The sequence below is a fragment of the Myotis brandtii genome, unplaced genomic scaffold (genome assembly GCF_000412655.1).
Source record: "Myotis brandtii unplaced genomic scaffold, ASM41265v1 scaffold30, whole genome shotgun sequence".
Lineage (NCBI taxonomy): Eukaryota > Metazoa > Chordata > Mammalia > Chiroptera > Vespertilionidae > Myotis > Myotis brandtii.
The window spans coordinates 3,271,975-3,289,492 of NW_005361458.1; the positions used below are offsets into that span (position 1 = coordinate 3,271,975).

At 40.9% G+C, this 17,518-nt stretch overlaps 1 protein-coding gene across 1 annotated transcript in view; it reads left to right on the forward strand.

Annotated features, from left to right (window-relative positions):
- The window catches only part of TTC39B (tetratricopeptide repeat domain 39B), a 58,421-nt gene that overhangs the window by 9,761 nt on the left and 31,142 nt on the right, over window positions 1-17,518 (forward strand). The window contains exons 5-8 of the mRNA XM_014542363.1: window positions 7,944-8,011; window positions 11,241-11,305; window positions 14,406-14,511; window positions 15,930-15,995. Coding sequence (XP_014397849.1) covers window positions 7,944-8,011; window positions 11,241-11,305; window positions 14,406-14,511; window positions 15,930-15,995 — 305 coding nt within the window. The remainder of the gene's footprint in view (window positions 1-7,943; window positions 8,012-11,240; window positions 11,306-14,405; window positions 14,512-15,929; window positions 15,996-17,518) is intronic.

Sequence of the window (17,518 nt, forward strand, 5' to 3'; positions counted from 1 at the left end):
TGGTAGGAGTTGGTTTTGAAGCCTTGCAGACTTTTCTGTATGTATATATATATACAGAATCTAATATATATATTAGAGGCCTGTTGCATGAAAAGATTCGTGCAACAGGCCTTCCCTTCCCCTGGCTGCCTGCACTGGTTTTCCTTCAGCACCGGGGACCCAGGCCTTCGCTCTGGCCAGAGCCGCCTTCAAAGCCTTCGCTGCTCCGGCCGGACCTGCTTTGATCACTGCTCCAGCCGGAGCCGCCTTTAAAGCCACCTTCAGGCTTCACTCCGCCGTTTCCTGCCTACATATGCAAATTAACTGCCATCTTTGTTGGTGGTTAATTTGCATATCTCACTGATTAGCCAATGGGAAGCGTAGCGAAGGTATGGTCAATTACCCTGTTTGTCTATTATTAGATAGGAGATTATGTTTCACAATATGGACGATGTTTGGTTTGTGGATATTTAGGAAATAGTCGAGAATCCAGGAATGGCCATAGCACTTTGATTAGTTGGAGAGGGAAAGGAATGACTGTTTTTGTTGTCAATTCCTTTATGTTCCCACTGAGATGAGGGTAGAAGGTCCCTGATCAGCTCTATTTTATAAGTGTGACACTCTAGTCAGAATTGTTTCTAAGAAAAGAGCACCCAGATGTCCTGCAGAGGAGATATGTATATATATATTTACATATATATATACATATATATAGATATATAAATATACACAAGGTAGATGTGGGGTGTTTGTAGTTGTTCAAGTATTAATCATTTTTGCAAGCATAGAATTACATAATATACCAGTATATATTGTTCTACAATGTTATTCTTTGGGATATTGATGTTTTCCCATGTCAGTATATATAACTTGTATTTCATTCTGTTTAATAGTTATGTAGTACTCCACTGGATGGGGTACTGTAAATTACTTGGTTTTATCTATTGAATTACAGTTGAATTGTTTTTATTTTTTCACTATTACAAATGATGCTGTCCTAAAATTATTTTTTTAAAAAATCCTCACCCGAGCGTATGTTTTCATTTATTTTAGAGAGAGAGAGGAAGGGAGAGGGAGGGAGAGACAGAGAAACATTGATGTGAGAGAGAAACATCAATCAGATGCCACAGGGATCAAACCCAAACCTGGGTATGTGCCCTGACTGGGAACCAAACCTGCTACATTTAGGTGTATGGGACGATGCTCCAGTCAACTGAGCCACCCGGCTGGAGCATGCCCTAAAATTCTAGAACCTATGTCTTCATACATTTTTGTAAGTGTTTCAGAGGGTAAAGTCCTAAAAGTGAAATGACTGGGACTTAGGATTTGAAAGTTGTTAATATTTATAGATGCTACCTGTGTTTTCTCCAAAGAGTTAGGTCAGTTTATATTTTTACCACCCATGTATGCGAGTTGCTATTTTTCTGCAAGCTATTAAATTGTTTTCAAGGTTAAAAGGAGTAATTCCAATATCTTAAAAAACACACATTGATTATGTTTCACAATATGGACGATGTTTGGTTTGTGGATATTTAGGTTCCCCTGGCTGCCTGCACTGGTTTTCCTTCAGCACCGGGGACCCAGGCCTTCGCTCTGGCCAGAGCCGCCTTCAAAGCCTTCGCTGCTCCGGCCGGACCTGCTTTGATCACTGCTCCAGCCGGAGCCGCCTTTAAAGCCACCTTCAGGCTTCACTCCGCCGTTTCCTGCCTACATATGCAAATTAACTGCCATCTTTGTTGGTGCCAAACCTGCTACATTTAGGTGTATGGGACGATGCTCCAGTCAACTGAGCCACCCGGCTGGAGCATGCCCTAAAATTCTAGAACCTATGTCTTCATACATTTTTGTAAGTGTTTCAGAGGGTAAAGTCCTAAAAGTGAAATGACTGGGACTTAGGATTTGAAAGTTGTTAATATTTATAGATGCTACCTGTGTTTTCTCCAAAGAGTTAGGTCAGTTTATATTTTTACCACCCATGTATGCGAGTTGCTATTTTTCTGCAAGCTATTAAATTGTTTTCAAGGTTAAAAGGAGTAATTCCAATATCTTAAAAAACACACATTGATTATGTTTCACAATATGGACGATGTTTGGTTTGTGGATATTTAGGAAATAGTCGAGAATCCAGGAATGGCCATAGCACTTTGATTAGTTGGAGAGGGAAAGGAATGACTGTTTTTGTTGTCAATTCCTTTATGTTCCCACTGAGATGAGGGTAGAAGGTCCCTGATCAGCTCTATTTTATAAGTGTGACACTCTAGTCAGAATTGTTTCTAAGAAAAGAGCACCCAGATGTCCTGCAGAGGAGAAAATCATGTTCTTCAGCTGTGGCCAGCCTAGAGTAAAGCTCTGGCATCCAAGGAGAATTTGTGCACCTGTCGTCATTGTCAAACTGACTCCCTGGAAGAGGTAACTTCAATAGTGGAAGTGGCTGTGGCTGATTAAGGCCAGACTATTCTGTCAGAGTCATGCCTGGTCTTCACATGTATGTCAGGCACAGTTTTTTATTTATTTTTATTATTTTTTGTTAATCCTCTCCTGAGAGTATTTTTCCATTGATTTTTAGAGAGAGTGAGGGGGAGATAGAGAGAAACATGGATGTGAGAGAGGCACATCTATTGGTTGCCTCCCACACATGCCCTGACCAGGATCTGGAATTGAGCCTGCAACTGAGGTACGTGCCCTTGACTGGAATCGAACCTGGGACCCTTTAGTCCATGGGCTGATGCTCTATCCACTGAGCCAAAATGGCCAGGGCCAGACACAGTTTTTTAATGTGTTGTATTGTGAGGTCTTATTTTGTTAGAAGAACATTATCACCAACCTGTTGTAAACATTGAAGAACTTGGGAACATTTGTAAGATGTGAGGCTAGGCACTGATTACAGGAGAGGCCTATGGGACTTGCTCCTAAAGGGTATGATGTCGACCCTTAAACCATTACAGAACAGAACGGCATTTCCTGTGTCACTCCAGGCAGCTGGAGCCCACTACCTTTTTCTCCAGAAAATAACCTGTAGGAACCCATAAGAATTTTCTTTATCCCCTTGATTTTGGGTAGAATATGGCTTCATATTTTCCATCTTTGGGTCATTGATGTAAATTGGCCCCAGTAATCCTAAAGGCCACTAAAGTCGGTCAGTGGGAATTTAAATGGTCTGGTTTCTCTCCATTGGCCTGTTGCCTTCAGCTTTCCTTTTTTTTTTTTTTTTTTAATATGAAGGCTGACATTTGAGGGTTGTTGTTTTTTTTTTTGTTTTTTTTTACCTTAGTTTTGGGAAGAATAACAGTATTTTTAGTGTCAGTATCTACACTAATAAAAGAGAAACATGGTAATTGGCGTACGACCGCTACCCTTCCCATTGGCTAATCAGCATATCCTTATGCAAATTAACTGTCAGCCAAGATGGCGGCCGGCAGCCAGGCAGCTGGAAGCGAACATGAGGCTTGCTTGCTCCAGTGACTGCAGACTCCAACGTTCCCCGCCTGACTTGCCGGCCTCTGAGTTGCAACTCTAAGCAACTATGTACTATGTTGCAAATAAGAAGCTAAACAAAACCCCAGAAACCAGCTTTCAGCCTGCTGGGATCTCAGAGCTGAAGTTATACATTGTTTCGATTATAGAACGGCAAACAAACCAGATACGAAGCCTCAGAGCTAGAGCCAGAGCTAAAGCTGGCCCAGAATAAAATTAAAAAAGAGGAAAAAAAAGGAGCGGTTGGGAGCTTCAGTCAACAACCGCCAGCCTGAAAGCAGCCCTCAGCCCCTCACCCAGACTGGCCAGGTACCCCAGTGGGGACCCCCACCCTGAAGAGTGTGTGACCAGCTGCAAACAGCCATCATCCCCTCATCCAGGCTGGCCAGGCACCCCAGTGGGGACCCCCACCCTGATCCAGGACACCTTTCAGGGCAAACCAGCCGGCCCCCAGGCCTCTATCCTATATAGTAAAAGGGTAATATGCCTCCCAGCACCGGGATCAGCGTGACAGGGGGCAGCGCCCAAACCCCCTGATCGCCCTGCAGCTCTGTGTGTGACAGGGGGCGGGGCCACAACCTCCCTATCCGCCCTGCTCTGTGCGTGACAGGGGGGAGCTCCTCAACCCCCTGATCGGCCCTGCTCTGTGCGTGACAGGGGGTGGCGCTGCAACCTCCCCATCGACCCTGCCTTGAGTGTGACAGGGGGCGGTGCCCCAACCCCCCAATCGGCCCTACCCTGAGTGTGACTGAGGGTGGCATCTCAACCTCCCGATCCGCCCTGCTCTGTGCATGACAGGGGGCGGTGCCTCAACTCCCCAATCGGCCCTGCTCTGAGCCTGACCAGGGGCTGCACCTAGGGATTGGGCGTGCCCTCTGCCACCCGGGAGCAGGCCTAAGCCAGCAGGTCGTTATCTCCCGAGGGGTCCCAGACTGCGAGAGGGCACAGGCTGGGCTGGGGGACCCCCCTGCCCCCCCCCGAGTGCACAAATTTTTGTGCACCGGGCCTCTAGTATATGGATAAGGGAAATGTTGAATTGTTCCTGCATTAGAGATGTTGAAAATAGATGGTTCTGTGTTCTGATCTTTTTATTATGTCTTTGGACATAGCACTTTAGAAAATCTGGAATGCTTTTTTACTAAATATTAAAAAATAAACAACAATGAGACACTGCTACACACCTGTTAGAATGTCCAAAATCTGGAACACTGACCACAGGAAATGCTGGCGAGGATGTGGAGCCTCGGGGACTCTCCTTCATGGCTGATGGGAATGCAGAATGGTTCAGCCACTTTGGAAGCTAGTTTGGCAGTCTCTTGTGAAACTAAACATACTTTTGCCATACAATCCAGCAGTCACTTTCCTTAATATTTCCTCAAAGAGCTGAAACTTTATGTCTATACAAAAACCTGCAAATGAATGTTTATAGCAGCTTTATTCATAAATGCCCAAACTTGTAAGCAACCAAGATGTCTTTCTGTAGGTGAGTAGATAAACATCCAGACAATGGAATATTATTTAGCACTAAGAATAAGAAAGAGCTATGAAATCATGGGAAGACATGGAAGAACCTTAAATGCATATTACTAAGCAGAAGACACCAATCAGAAAAGGCTACATACTGTATGACTCCAAGTATATGACATTCTGTAAAAGTCAAAACTACGGAGAGAGTGAAAAGATCCGTGGCTGCGGGGGGATCATGTGGAGGCGTGAATAGGTAGAACATGGAGGATTTTTAGGGCACTGAGCCACCCTGTAAGACACCATACTGGTGAATACATGTCATTGTACGTTTGTCCAAACATAGAGAATGTGCAACACCAAGAGTGAGGCCTTGTGTAAACTATGGACTTTGGGTGATTATGATGCCAATGGAGATTCATCAATTGTAACAAATGTATTCCTGGGGAGGGGAGGATTGTTGATAGTGGGAGAGACTATGCATGTGTGGGGGTAGAGGTTATGTGGGGAATCTGTACCATGCACTCAGTTTTGCTGTGAAGTCTACTAGTAAAACTGCTCTAAAAAATAAAAATTAATAATCATAAGTTAAAAAAATAAAGTGAACTTATGACTATAGCCTATTCTGAAATATAGGCTTACTTAGACTTTTATACCCAAAGGCATGCTTAGCTAGCATGTCTATGCAAAATGAAGGTATTTCCTTCAGTGAACTAAGACATCGAAGAAATAAGACTTTCACAAATTAAGTTGCATTTATTCCTAATGAATTTGGCTGCCAGTGCAATCCAAACAGACTTTGTGTTCAAGGGAGCATGTCAAAACATTGTAGCATTAGCGTGTGATTTGTTTTTCCTCTTGGTAATTTTCATTTACATCCTTGAGTGGCTGGTTGGGTGCAGGAGGAAATATAGTTAATTAAACTTTTCATGGGTTTAACATGGAACACACCCGTCCTTCTCTCGTGGCTGGCATATTGCCCTGATGGCTTTTGAATTGCCTTGAGGAACACATAGTTATAGGCAGTGCTTAGGATGGGAGAGGGATTTAATGTGAAGAATATGTACGTATAGTACATAGAGTTCAAACGTCCTTGCCTTTTATCTCTGCTTTCTGCTTACATCCTTCAGCTGCTGATAGATTTGTCTGTCTTTAACGTAACTCTGACCCTGCCACCCTTCTGCCCAGATCCTGTGCGAGGACTCCCCCGAATCGAGCCCCGACTCTGACATTCAGGGTTGTCCATAATTTAGCTTCGACTTAACATTTCCAGACTCAGTGGCCACGCCTCCCTTTACACCTGGTGCTTCAGCCACAGGCACACCTGCAAGTGGTCTGCACTTTCCTCGCCCAACGGCAGCTTCCCCCGCGGCACCTGCCCCACGCCAACCGTCTGGGTTACTGAGCAGGCTTTCAAAGTGAATAGTTCCTAACCATGCCCGCTTCGTTACAAGTGTACACGGGGGAGAGGATAGTCAGGTGACTCTACAAATAGAAGTTGCCCGTTTTTATCGACTGAATACACCGGGAAAGTCCAAAAGCACACGTGGAGGTGGGGTGTTTCGAAGGACTGAGACCCTGTCGATGCTGCTGGGATGTGCACAGGCCATCACTCCTCAAGTGCGGCCCATCCTTATGGGTGCTCGTGGGGGATCTTAGCGGCAGAGTTGCTTTTTTTGTAAATTCAGTCTGTGGAATATGAGCATGGCAGGACGTTGAACCCATTTGTGAAAACCAGTGGTGTGTAGTGTGTGTGTGTGACAGAGGTCAGGGGTCTGTTGTGTAAATAAAAGCGGTAGTTCTTATCCAGTTTAATTCAACAGCTTTTCCACTATTGAACCCATTTGTGAAAACCAGTGGTGTGTAGGATTACTTAAATAATGTGTGTGACAGAGGTCAGGGGTCTGGTGTGTAAATAAAAGCAGTAGTTCTTATCCAGTTTAATTCAACAGCTTTTCCACTAGCACAGAAACACCCTATTTTTCATTACAGCACACAAAATGTCCTGCTTTATTTATGTATCAGGTGCTTCTCGGAATGGTGAGCTCCACACCCAGCACCTCACCGGTTCCTGAGCTCTGCAGTAGAGACCTTGTAGCCAGGCCGTGCAAACGAGGAGACCAGCAGAGAGAGGCCGGGGAGCTTTCTTGAGGTCCTACCGCTGAGTACTTGGCAGAGCCTCTCCTCCAACCCAGGCTGTTGAACACCCCAAGCTCATTTACTTAAATAAAATACCCATTTGCATCTCAGGGATAAAACAGGAATCGACTGATGTTTTTCATGCAAAAATGCAAAGATTCCCCGCTTCTCCCCAGTCTCTGCAAGTGTAATGTCTTGTTTGGGAAGATAGACCCAGTGTTTGAGGCGCTCCACGGGCCCCCGGGATATACATGCTGCACAGAGCCCCCGTTCCAGGGCTTTGTTCCCGTGCTCGGTGTCACAGCCATCAACATAGCCTAAAACCTGGCTCGTGCGCTTTTCACATGTCTTTTGTGTGTAGGGGCCATGACGTGTGCACACAGCACAGTTCTTTTTCACGGAGCTCTAGGGAATGGCTGTTTTCAGGTTACTATTGTGTCTGATCATTGCCATGATTATCGTACCTTCATATTTTAGAAGCTAGAATTCACAAATGTAAGTTAGTTTTTTCAATCTTTATAACTGTTAGGCTTGAATATTGCTATTAAAAATAAGCGGTTTTCTGTTTTGGTTTTGATGCTTTTGAGTTTTGGTTTCCTCTTACGAGCTGAGTTCAGGTCCCTGACACTAATGGCCCGACTCCTTGCCCTCACATTTGAGTGGAACCATAAGATGACTCTCCTGGGCCAGTTTGCACATTCTGGGAAAATCTTGGGGAGAGACTGAGAACGGAGGTCATCGTTCCACTTTTACAGAAGCATCAGGGCAATCTAGGGTTTTGCGTTTCTCTTGGGCTCATTTATCTACCAGTCTTTTCTGAACATCTCAGAGCAATTACTGTGCACTGGGATTTTCCTTAATATGATTTTATTTGTTTCTTTTCATAGAGGAAATGCATGCCGAAATCTGTTATGCCGAGTGTCTCCTACAGAAAGCAGCACTCACCTTTGTGCAGGTAATGAACCTTTGCTTTGGAGTCCATGTTGCTGGGGTAGGGTAGCCTGCCAAAACTCCATAGGAAAAACATGGCTCCTTCCATGTCAGCGCTTCAGTTCTTTTTCCTTAGAGCTGCAATGAAAGATACTTGTTATTCTGATAAACCAGGGAGCTTTATTCCTATTCACATGTACTTAGAGTCTGTTTCAAACTGCAGTCTACTGGAAACGACTGCCTTTTAAAGAAACTGTCTTGCAAGTACCACACCTAATTTCAGGATGCTCCTCTGTATGAAAACCGAGCTTCTCTCTCCCTCTGTGCTTGCTCTTCTTGGTAGAGGGCTGCACACAGCAGTGGCCCGGGCATGAAAGGCTTCCCTCATCCTTGGCCATTCCCTTCTTGCATCAGCTGCTTCAGCAGAGCTCAGTTATGCATGCACCGAGAGCCACACCTTTCATGCATACTTCAGATTTTATTTTTCTCCCTCTCCCTCTTCTCATTCCCCTGTCTTGCTTTTAGTTCTTCCTCTGAATGAGCATTTTTTAAAAGTCACTAACAAAACCATGACTCATTTCCCTAGGAGGCATTTTAATTTCACCTCGAGGGACCGTTGCCACCAGTACCTATCATTGTATCTTCCAATGCTTCTAAAAAGCATGGGTGGCGGCGATGGGCACCGTGGGGCAGCCGTGGGGTGGAGATTGTAAGAGGTAGAAATTCAGCTGTAATATGAAAAGAATCTTCCTCAGTCTCAGCGTTTCACACTGTATTGACAATTGCTTTTCTCTTTTGCTGGAGGGTGACTACTTAGGTTGGATCCTAGTTTGGCAAAATTGAATCCATCAGGCCCATGACCCTGTTTCTTAAAATCCAATGTATTATGAAGGCTGATCCAAAACAAGTCTTCGCGCCTTAGTAAATAAACATGATGTTAGTCACGGAGGCCTTCGCTTTTTTCTGATGTGTTTCCCAAATGGGGATTTGACAACCACATCTGTGATTTGAAGGCTTATGTTATGCTTGGATACTTGTAATCAAACGTCCGGGAGATATCCATGGTTTTCCTCTTCCGCACGCCTCCACATCCAGTCAGTCTCATGGCCATGCCTCTTTTACCTTGGGAAGAGTTAGCAGCTCCAACTCTTCCTCTTTCTTCTGATTATAATTGTCCAGTGGAGGTGCGCCTCAGCTCTTCCCTGGGCTGGACAGCAACCCCGTGACTCTCTAATTTCTCGGACCTCCCGCTCATTCTCCATTGTGCAATTGAGCTCCCTCTCAAAGATGAGCACCTCACCTTGTCATTCCTCTGCCTCAGCCTTGAGTAGCTCTCATGGACTACAGCAGTGGTTCTGTGTTAGAATACCAGAAATGGAGGAGGCTTTTCCAAACTAAACCGGTATCTCCCCTAGTTCCCCGCTCCCCTCTTCCCGAAGGCCTCAGGTGGCAGGTATGTTGCATATTCGAGTGGCCTGGGTAGAGGTGGCTTTCTTACTCCTTCGTCATTCCCTTTGCTGTAGATTTCTGCAGCAGTGCTGAGGATGGCCAAGCACCCCATGACCTGTAATGCTTTCTCGCCTTCCCACTGGATTTTCCTTTGCTTGCAAACTTTACATCTGCTTTTCCTTTCTTCACCAGGCTACTTCCTAATCAGTGTGTGTGTGTGTGTGTGTGTGTGTGTGTACGTGTGTACACATGTGCTTTAAGCACCAATACTTCCCGTCCTCCAGCCCTCCCACTTTTGTGCTGTTATGGCATCCCGCTGTGCATGTCTCCATCCGCATGCATTCCTCCATCCCTTAGCACAGTGGTCCTCAACCTTCCTAATGCTGCGACCCTTTCATACAGTTCCTCATGTTGTGGTGACCCTCAATTTCATTGTTACAAATTGAACATAATTAAAGCATAGTGATTAATCACAAAAGCAATATGTAATTATATATGTGTTTTCCGATGGTCTTAGGCGACCCCTGTGAAAGGGTTGTTCGGCCCCCAAAGGGGTCGCGACCCACAGGTTGAGAACCGCTGCTTAGCACATTGCATTGCTTTCGTCTAATTTTGCATCCGGGTGCCCTAGTGTAAAACAGGCATTCAGCCAATGTTTGGTGAATCATGAAATAAAATATTCTTATTTGAGGCAGATTTTAATCTAATTTAAGCACATTTTTTTCTGGCCATTATTGCAATTTGTGTAATCATAAAATACCTTAAAATACAATGATAAAAATTGTGTAGTGAATTTTGTATTTATTAATATTATAATAATTTCAACGTTAAATGTTTAAGTAATTAATGAAATTAGTAAACTAAAGTCAATTTTTCTTTTGCTTCAGATGATGTTCAAGTGCACAGGAGATAAATACCAGAGCATTTTTCTGATATTAATAGCTTAGAAAAGTGTTCTGAGAAATGGGAACCATGGGACCATCTCCATTTGCATCATCTATTATACAGGGTGGGGCAAAAGTAGGCTTACAGTTGTGAGTACACAAAACAAAGTTTATTATTGTATTATTATTTATTGTATTATTTCCCATACAGACAACTGTAAACCTCCTTTTGCTACCCTGTAGTAACTTCCTTCAAGCATTTAATTTGATATGCTTTTTAAAGAGACTTTTGGAATCTTAGAATGCTGAGTCTAAAAATGCCGTTCATTTAGGCCAACTGCCTCAATTTGATGGTTGATGACCATTGGGCAAAGAGAAGTGCATTTCCCCCAAAAAACAAAACTTCATATTATTGACAAGAAATTTAGAATCCAGAACAGTTATTTTTAGTTTGGAAATATATATGAATGACACTCACAATGATAAATGGTCTTTGTCTATTAAAATACCCTGTGAAAAAAGAACCGAATCCCATTGACTGGAGTATGACGGACAGGGACGGCAAAGGCCTTAGATTATATTCCTAGGGCCAACCATTTTGGATTCTGTCGAACCAAGAAGAAAGTTCATTAAAGTAAGTTTGTATTCACCAATATGGCCCCTTATTGTGAGAGTTATTTCTTTAATTACTTTCTTAAAGTAATTTGAGGATTTAAAAAATGTTTCCTTTCTGTTGTCCTCTAACTTGGAAAAAAAATGACAAAATGGTATTTCAAATATAAAACAATAAGAATGTTTTAATTTTAAAAATGATGTTCTCAAAAGATGGTATCTTGTTCAGATCACACAGCTACATAGCTGTGGGGAAGGTTTAAGAATCTCCTGCTAGATGATCTAATTATTTAATTGAATTGTTTTCAGGATGAAAATATGATCAACTTCATCAAAGGTGGACTCAAAATTAGGACGAGTTACCATATATATAAGTAAGTTAAAATTTAAGATGTGGGCTTTTTAAATCTTACCACTGGAAGTTTATATTTTTGACCACGATCATGTGGTTTTTCCTGTACTATGTACCATTTTGGACTTCAAAATTTATGACTAGGGTTTTTTTTTAATTTGATGTTGGAAAAAATGCACTTGATTTCTGGCTTACTGATTGATTGCTATAGGACAGTGATGGCGAACCTTTTGAGCTCGGCGTGTCAGCATTTTGAAAAACCCTAACTTAACTCTGGTGCCGTGTCACATATAGAAATTTTTTGATCTTTGCAACCATAGTAAAACAAAGACTTATATTTTTGATATTTAGTTTATATATTTAAATGCCATTTAACAAAGAAAAATCAACCAAAAAAATGAGTTCGCGTGTCACCTGTGACACGCATGTCATAGGTTCGCCATCACTGCTATAGGACAACAGAATATAAATTTCAATGTAATTTTAAGGGAAAACAGCTGAACATTAGCTGATAATTTATGTTTAGGTAATCTTAGTATCTCTCTTCTACAAACAATTCATAAATTTAAAATGACAGGTATATCTTTGGCCCAGCCTCTAGAGCAGCATTGCCGAATAGAATTTCTGCAGTGATTCAAATGTTCAATTAAGGTGGACCATGGTGTTGTTCATAGTTTCTGTATCCTTTTTGATTTTTATCTAGTGGTTTTATCATTTACTCACAATGTTAAAACTCCCTAACTTTGATTCTGGAGTCATTTATTTCTCCCTTTAGTTACATCAGTGTTTGCTTTGTATATTTAGAAACTCTGTTGTTAGGCTTATATATTTTTAATTGGTTTATTTTCCCAATAAATTAACCTTTTTATAAGTATGAATTGTCCCTACTTAACTCCTTATAATATTCCTTGTCTTGAAATCTTTTTTTCTTTCTGATATTAATACAGCTATTCATGCTATTTTATAATTAGTGTCTGGGTGGCAAATATTCTTTTACTTTAAACCTTTTAAAAATATTTAAATTGCATTTCTTGTAGCTGTGCATCATTGTGTCCTTCATTTTTATCAGTATGACAATATGTTTGCACTTGTGACTACCATTTTGTTTTTTCACTTTGCCTCATTGGTTTTTCCCCTTCTTTTGCTTTAATAAATTAAAAAAGTAAATAATCCTTTTATTTTCTCAGCTGTAGCCATCTTTAATTTTTTAATAGTTGCTCTAGTGATTGCAATATACTTCTTGTCACGGTCAACTTAGAGTTAATATTGTACCATTACACATAAAATATAAGAACTTTGCAAAAGTATAGTTTCATATTCCACCTGTTGTCTTTTATACTATTCTGATGATAGTACACATATGCATATTATAAACCTCACAATGCAGTGCCAATCTTTTGTTGAAATAGTCTTATATTAGCATCTTCTTTATGTATCCATATAGCTACCATTTTTGGTGTTCTTCATTTTTTCCTGTGTATTTTCAGACTGAAGCATTTAGTATTTTAAGAGATACTTTTACCCAAAATGATTTCATAAAATTATATTCCATTCAAAAACCCTGGAGGGGGATGGATTGTGGGATCCTGATAAACTGTTTTTAGCTTTTCTCTCAAAATATTTTTAGAAGAGATAAATGAATGTTAAAATTGATTGCTTCTAGTCATCAAAACTTAAAAAACTGAAGAAATTAAAATAGTCTTATAATGGCACAGACATATACGAGTGGAATGGAACATGGGGTTTTGAAACAGATGCGTCGTGTGTGTACGCACGTGTACACACACTTGTGTGTATTAAAATATACTAAATTCCTATACATACATAAATCTCTTTCAGAACAGTGGAGGAAGACAGTGACTTTAACAAATGATTTTGGGAAAATTGGTCTTCATTTTGAAAAAATGACTATGCAAAAATAAATTCCATATAGATTTAATATTAGAATATTTTAAAAAGAATACTAATAAAACATAGGAAAGTGTTTTTTTATAATCCTAAAGTACGAAGACCTTTAAACTTTTGTGTGTTTTTAAAATTTTTTCACTTTGAAATAATTTCAGAATTTTATAAGAATTTTCAGATATTCTTTACTCAGTTTCACAAAACTTAACATCTTATAGAACCACAGTACAGTTATTAAAATCAAGAAACTAACATTGATTTATGAACTAATGTATTATGAACTAATGTATTGACTTTACTCAATTTTCTCTAATTGTCACACCAGTGTACTGGGTGGTTATGAATTTGTGGGGGGTGAGACATAATTCAGTTCATAGCTCCTTATATTTCCTGTAATCTGCAAGTTTGAGCTACAGGATTATTAGATTCAGGTTAAATAAATTTGACTTAAACACATCATAATATAGGTGCATGCATTATAATTACATCATAACACATAATATCTGGTTATTTCTTAATGTCCTTAAAATATGTTTACCAATTTGGTAAGTAATTCCTGGTTATTATAAATTTTATATCTTTGTCATTGAGTTTAATTTGCATTTCTCTTTTGAAGAGGTGAAGGGAAAGGGAGAAATGCATAGAAAAGATATTAAAGTGAGAAATCAGTAAGATTTGCTTGGAGGAACAGGAAAAAATAAGAGGACAAATGGAGCTATTGTGATGGAATTTGCTTTCTTCTTTCAGTGTTTCCTAGTCACAAGCTCTAATTTCATTTGATCTATTGGAGACTATGGTGATCACACTGAAATTCAGGGTTTTTTTGTCAGTAGCATCTCAGTTAGTTGATGGAAGATAGGGTGGCTGGGGAATGAACTGCACCCAGGAAGTCCCCTCTACCACATTGTGGGAGGCTGGGAGACCGAGGTTCTGCAGTCCTACGTCTCCTGGGTCATACTTGCTGGTGTTTGAACCTCTCTTGCTTTAAGCCCAGAGGATTAGTCCTGGTAAACAGTGTAGAAAGGAGCGTGCCATTTTTCCTAACTGATAATTACGCAATAGCTTTAAAAGTAAAGCTCAACACAGCAGCATCTACTTAGATATTTTCTAGAATTTTGGCCAATGACAATTATTTTATGGTGTGTAAGTGTGAAATTTGACTTAATCATTTTCAGAGTCATAATAAATTTATGCTCTAACTTTTGTCTTCAATCCAGAGAATGTCTTTCTATCCTGCATATACTTCAGAAGAACAAAGTTGAGCAACAGTTCTTCCATGAGTTTGAAGGGGGTGTCAAACTTGGAATAGGGGCCTTTAATTTGGTAAGTAAATAATTATATACCCACCAGAATCTTTTGTAAAAGATCGTAGGTTTTCAGTGCCTTCTGTACTGTATTTGAACCTCACCCTGACCCTCTGCCTGGGTTTGATTGGTAAGTGGTAGAGTGGGATCAGTTTTCTTCTGTTGAGACCCAGTGGGGGCTTTGGTCAGTATGTGTTGTAAAGTCCTGCACATGTTCAGAATAATTTTGGGGTGTACAATAAGGGGAGCATATAGCACTCTGGAGAAGTAACATTTTTCGGTAAGAAGGCCTAGGAATCCAGTTCCATTTCCACATCAGAAATATTGTTGCTATAGCAATGACGGCTCTGAAATGAAAAATAGGTGATGGAGTGACATTCCCCAAGTTAAGGTTAAAATTTATAATAACCAGGAATTGCTTACCAACTTGGGGAATGATTTTGATGTTCCGGGTGAGGTGAAACGTTGGGAGTAGATACCTGTCAAATTGTGATATATGAGAGATTTTGAATTTTATTAAGGTTTGACTGGAATTGTTGTGAAAATAAATTGGTAAAGGGAATCGTATGCACGAGTGTATATGTTACCACGGCCACTTTGTTCATGAGCCCATGGATCGCTGACAGAGGTGGCTGAGCAAGGAGACTGACCACTGTCCACAGAATGGGTCACCCCATCCACTTGGTTATTAAAATCCTCCTCTGCTGAGGTCAGCCTTTAGTGAACATGCACATGTGACACAACTGTCTTCATGGCTTTTGCCCATTCAGAGAGGTCCATCCACACACCTCTTCCGCAGACCTTGTTGTCTTCAATGTTCCCATCATGTTCTTCCCAAATCCCTGACCATCCAAACAAACCATGGGCTCCAGCCCATGAATCGCATATAATCACACATGCGGGCATTTCTCCTTCTAAGCAAAGTGAACAGCCAGGTGCAGTGCTGGACGTTCGGCACTGGGAGGATTTCCCTTCACCACGGCTCCGCAGGGATGTCCCAGGGAGGGGCTGTAGTGTGCAGCGGTCCACTTTGGTGGTGCCTGCAGGTCATGCAGAATACAACACCCTTGTGCTTTCTGAAGAGGATGCTAAAAGAAACCTTGCTTGGAACGGTGGGCCCTGAGGAATTGCCGCCTCATCATTGCATCACTACACATGACAGGAGCACGTTGTCTTTAGAGCATGCTGAAAAGGCCAGGTTTTCCTTTTCTTAAACATTTTTTTTAGATTATTGTCTTAGCTAAATGGAATTAATTCACAAGTAATGATCGCAATCTGTGCACTCAGTAATGATTGAGACACGTCTAGTGATTTAAACTCGGTTCTAATTTTTCATATTCCTGAATTACTAAAACTTGAAGTTGTTTGGAGTTTAACATTTACCTACGGTGAGATACACTAACATGTGAGCACACTTGTATTATTTTTCTCTTACAGATGCTGTCCCTCTTACCAGCACGGATTATCAGACTACTAGAATTCATAGGATTTTCTGGAAATAGGGTACAAATTTAATTTAATCTCAATTTTGACAATGAAGATAAATTGTTATTTACTGAATCGTAGAGCAATGCAACATGTCCTCATGACCAACATGACAGTTGTTGGCAATTTGTTTGCAGGATAATAAAGAGCCATTGGCCCTTGATCATGTCTTTTAGGAATTAGAGATGCTTTTTCTACTGAATGTTCAATTTTTTACCTTTGTTACCTAAATTCTGAATTAAAACTTTTATTTTACCAATACGGGGTGGAGCAAAAGTAGGTTTACAGTTGTTCAGATGGAAAATAATGCAGTAATTAATAATACAAGAATAAAGTCTGTATTTTGTGTACTCAACAAAATCTTACTTTTGCCCCAACCTGTGTTGTGCTTGCTTGGAGCTTCAGTACACTTGGTTCACATTTGCTTCCTTAACGTTTTTACAACCCTAGAGTCTTTTGTAAAACCAGGAAATTGGCTAGATTTCCAAGTCTAACATTTAATGATTCACATGATCAAGCATAGCTGCAGTATTTTGGGTTTCCTTGTCTTTTTTACAAGCTTTGCTATAAAACTAAGCAAGGACATTTGTTTTCCATGAGTCTGTTTTTGTACTGTATAACATTTATTAATCATAGCATTCAATATGCTATTATCAGAGTTGCCTTATTGCAAAAGCCATCCCTGTTAATTAGGAGAGCAGGTTTCAAAAAATGTATGAGAATATATACAAGAACCTGTAATTTTTAAAATTCTCCCCCGAGGATGTTTTTAATGATTTTTTTTTAAGAGAGAAAGGAAGGGAAGTAGAGAAAAAGAGAGAGAGAACCATCAATTGGTTGCCTCCCATACATGCCCCGACTCGGGATCAAATCTGCAACCTAGATATATGTCCTGTCCTGGAATCAAACCCATAACCTTTTGGGCTATGGGACAATGCTGTACCCAACTGAGCCACCCAGCCAGGGCAAAAACCTTTAATTTTCCCCCTCATTTATCCTACTGTGCCGGAAGCTGGTCCATCCTTGCTGCTTGACACAGTCGCTGCAGGGAAGAAACATCTGCACAGCATATGTTTCAAGGGACCTGGCGTATATGGCATACTGTTCTTAATATGCTTGCTCCCCTTCTTAGCGCTATGTGTTTTAACCAGGGTCACGTTTCCGAGAAAGGTTGTTTCCCCAGGTGGGAATTTTTCCCTGGAGTTAGGGATTAACAGGACTAAGGAAGGGAATAAATCAGTAAAATCCCTTAACTAAGTGCCAGGCGGGTAGTTAATCACTTTAACTATGAACAATCACGCTTAAGCTACATAATCTTAGGATAATCTCCTTCAGTTACTTCCTTGTAGCTTAACAGAACAGTAGAGTAGTGACCTTGGAATGGAGATAACAAACGCCCTAACCTTTGGAATAGAATGGATAGGATTAAAATCAAATGGTATAAATACAGATGTAACAGGAGAATAGAGAAAGAACCTGGCTAGAGAACCTGGCTTTGCTGATCATCTGAACGCTGCCTCCGTGTCATTCCTTCTTCGCTG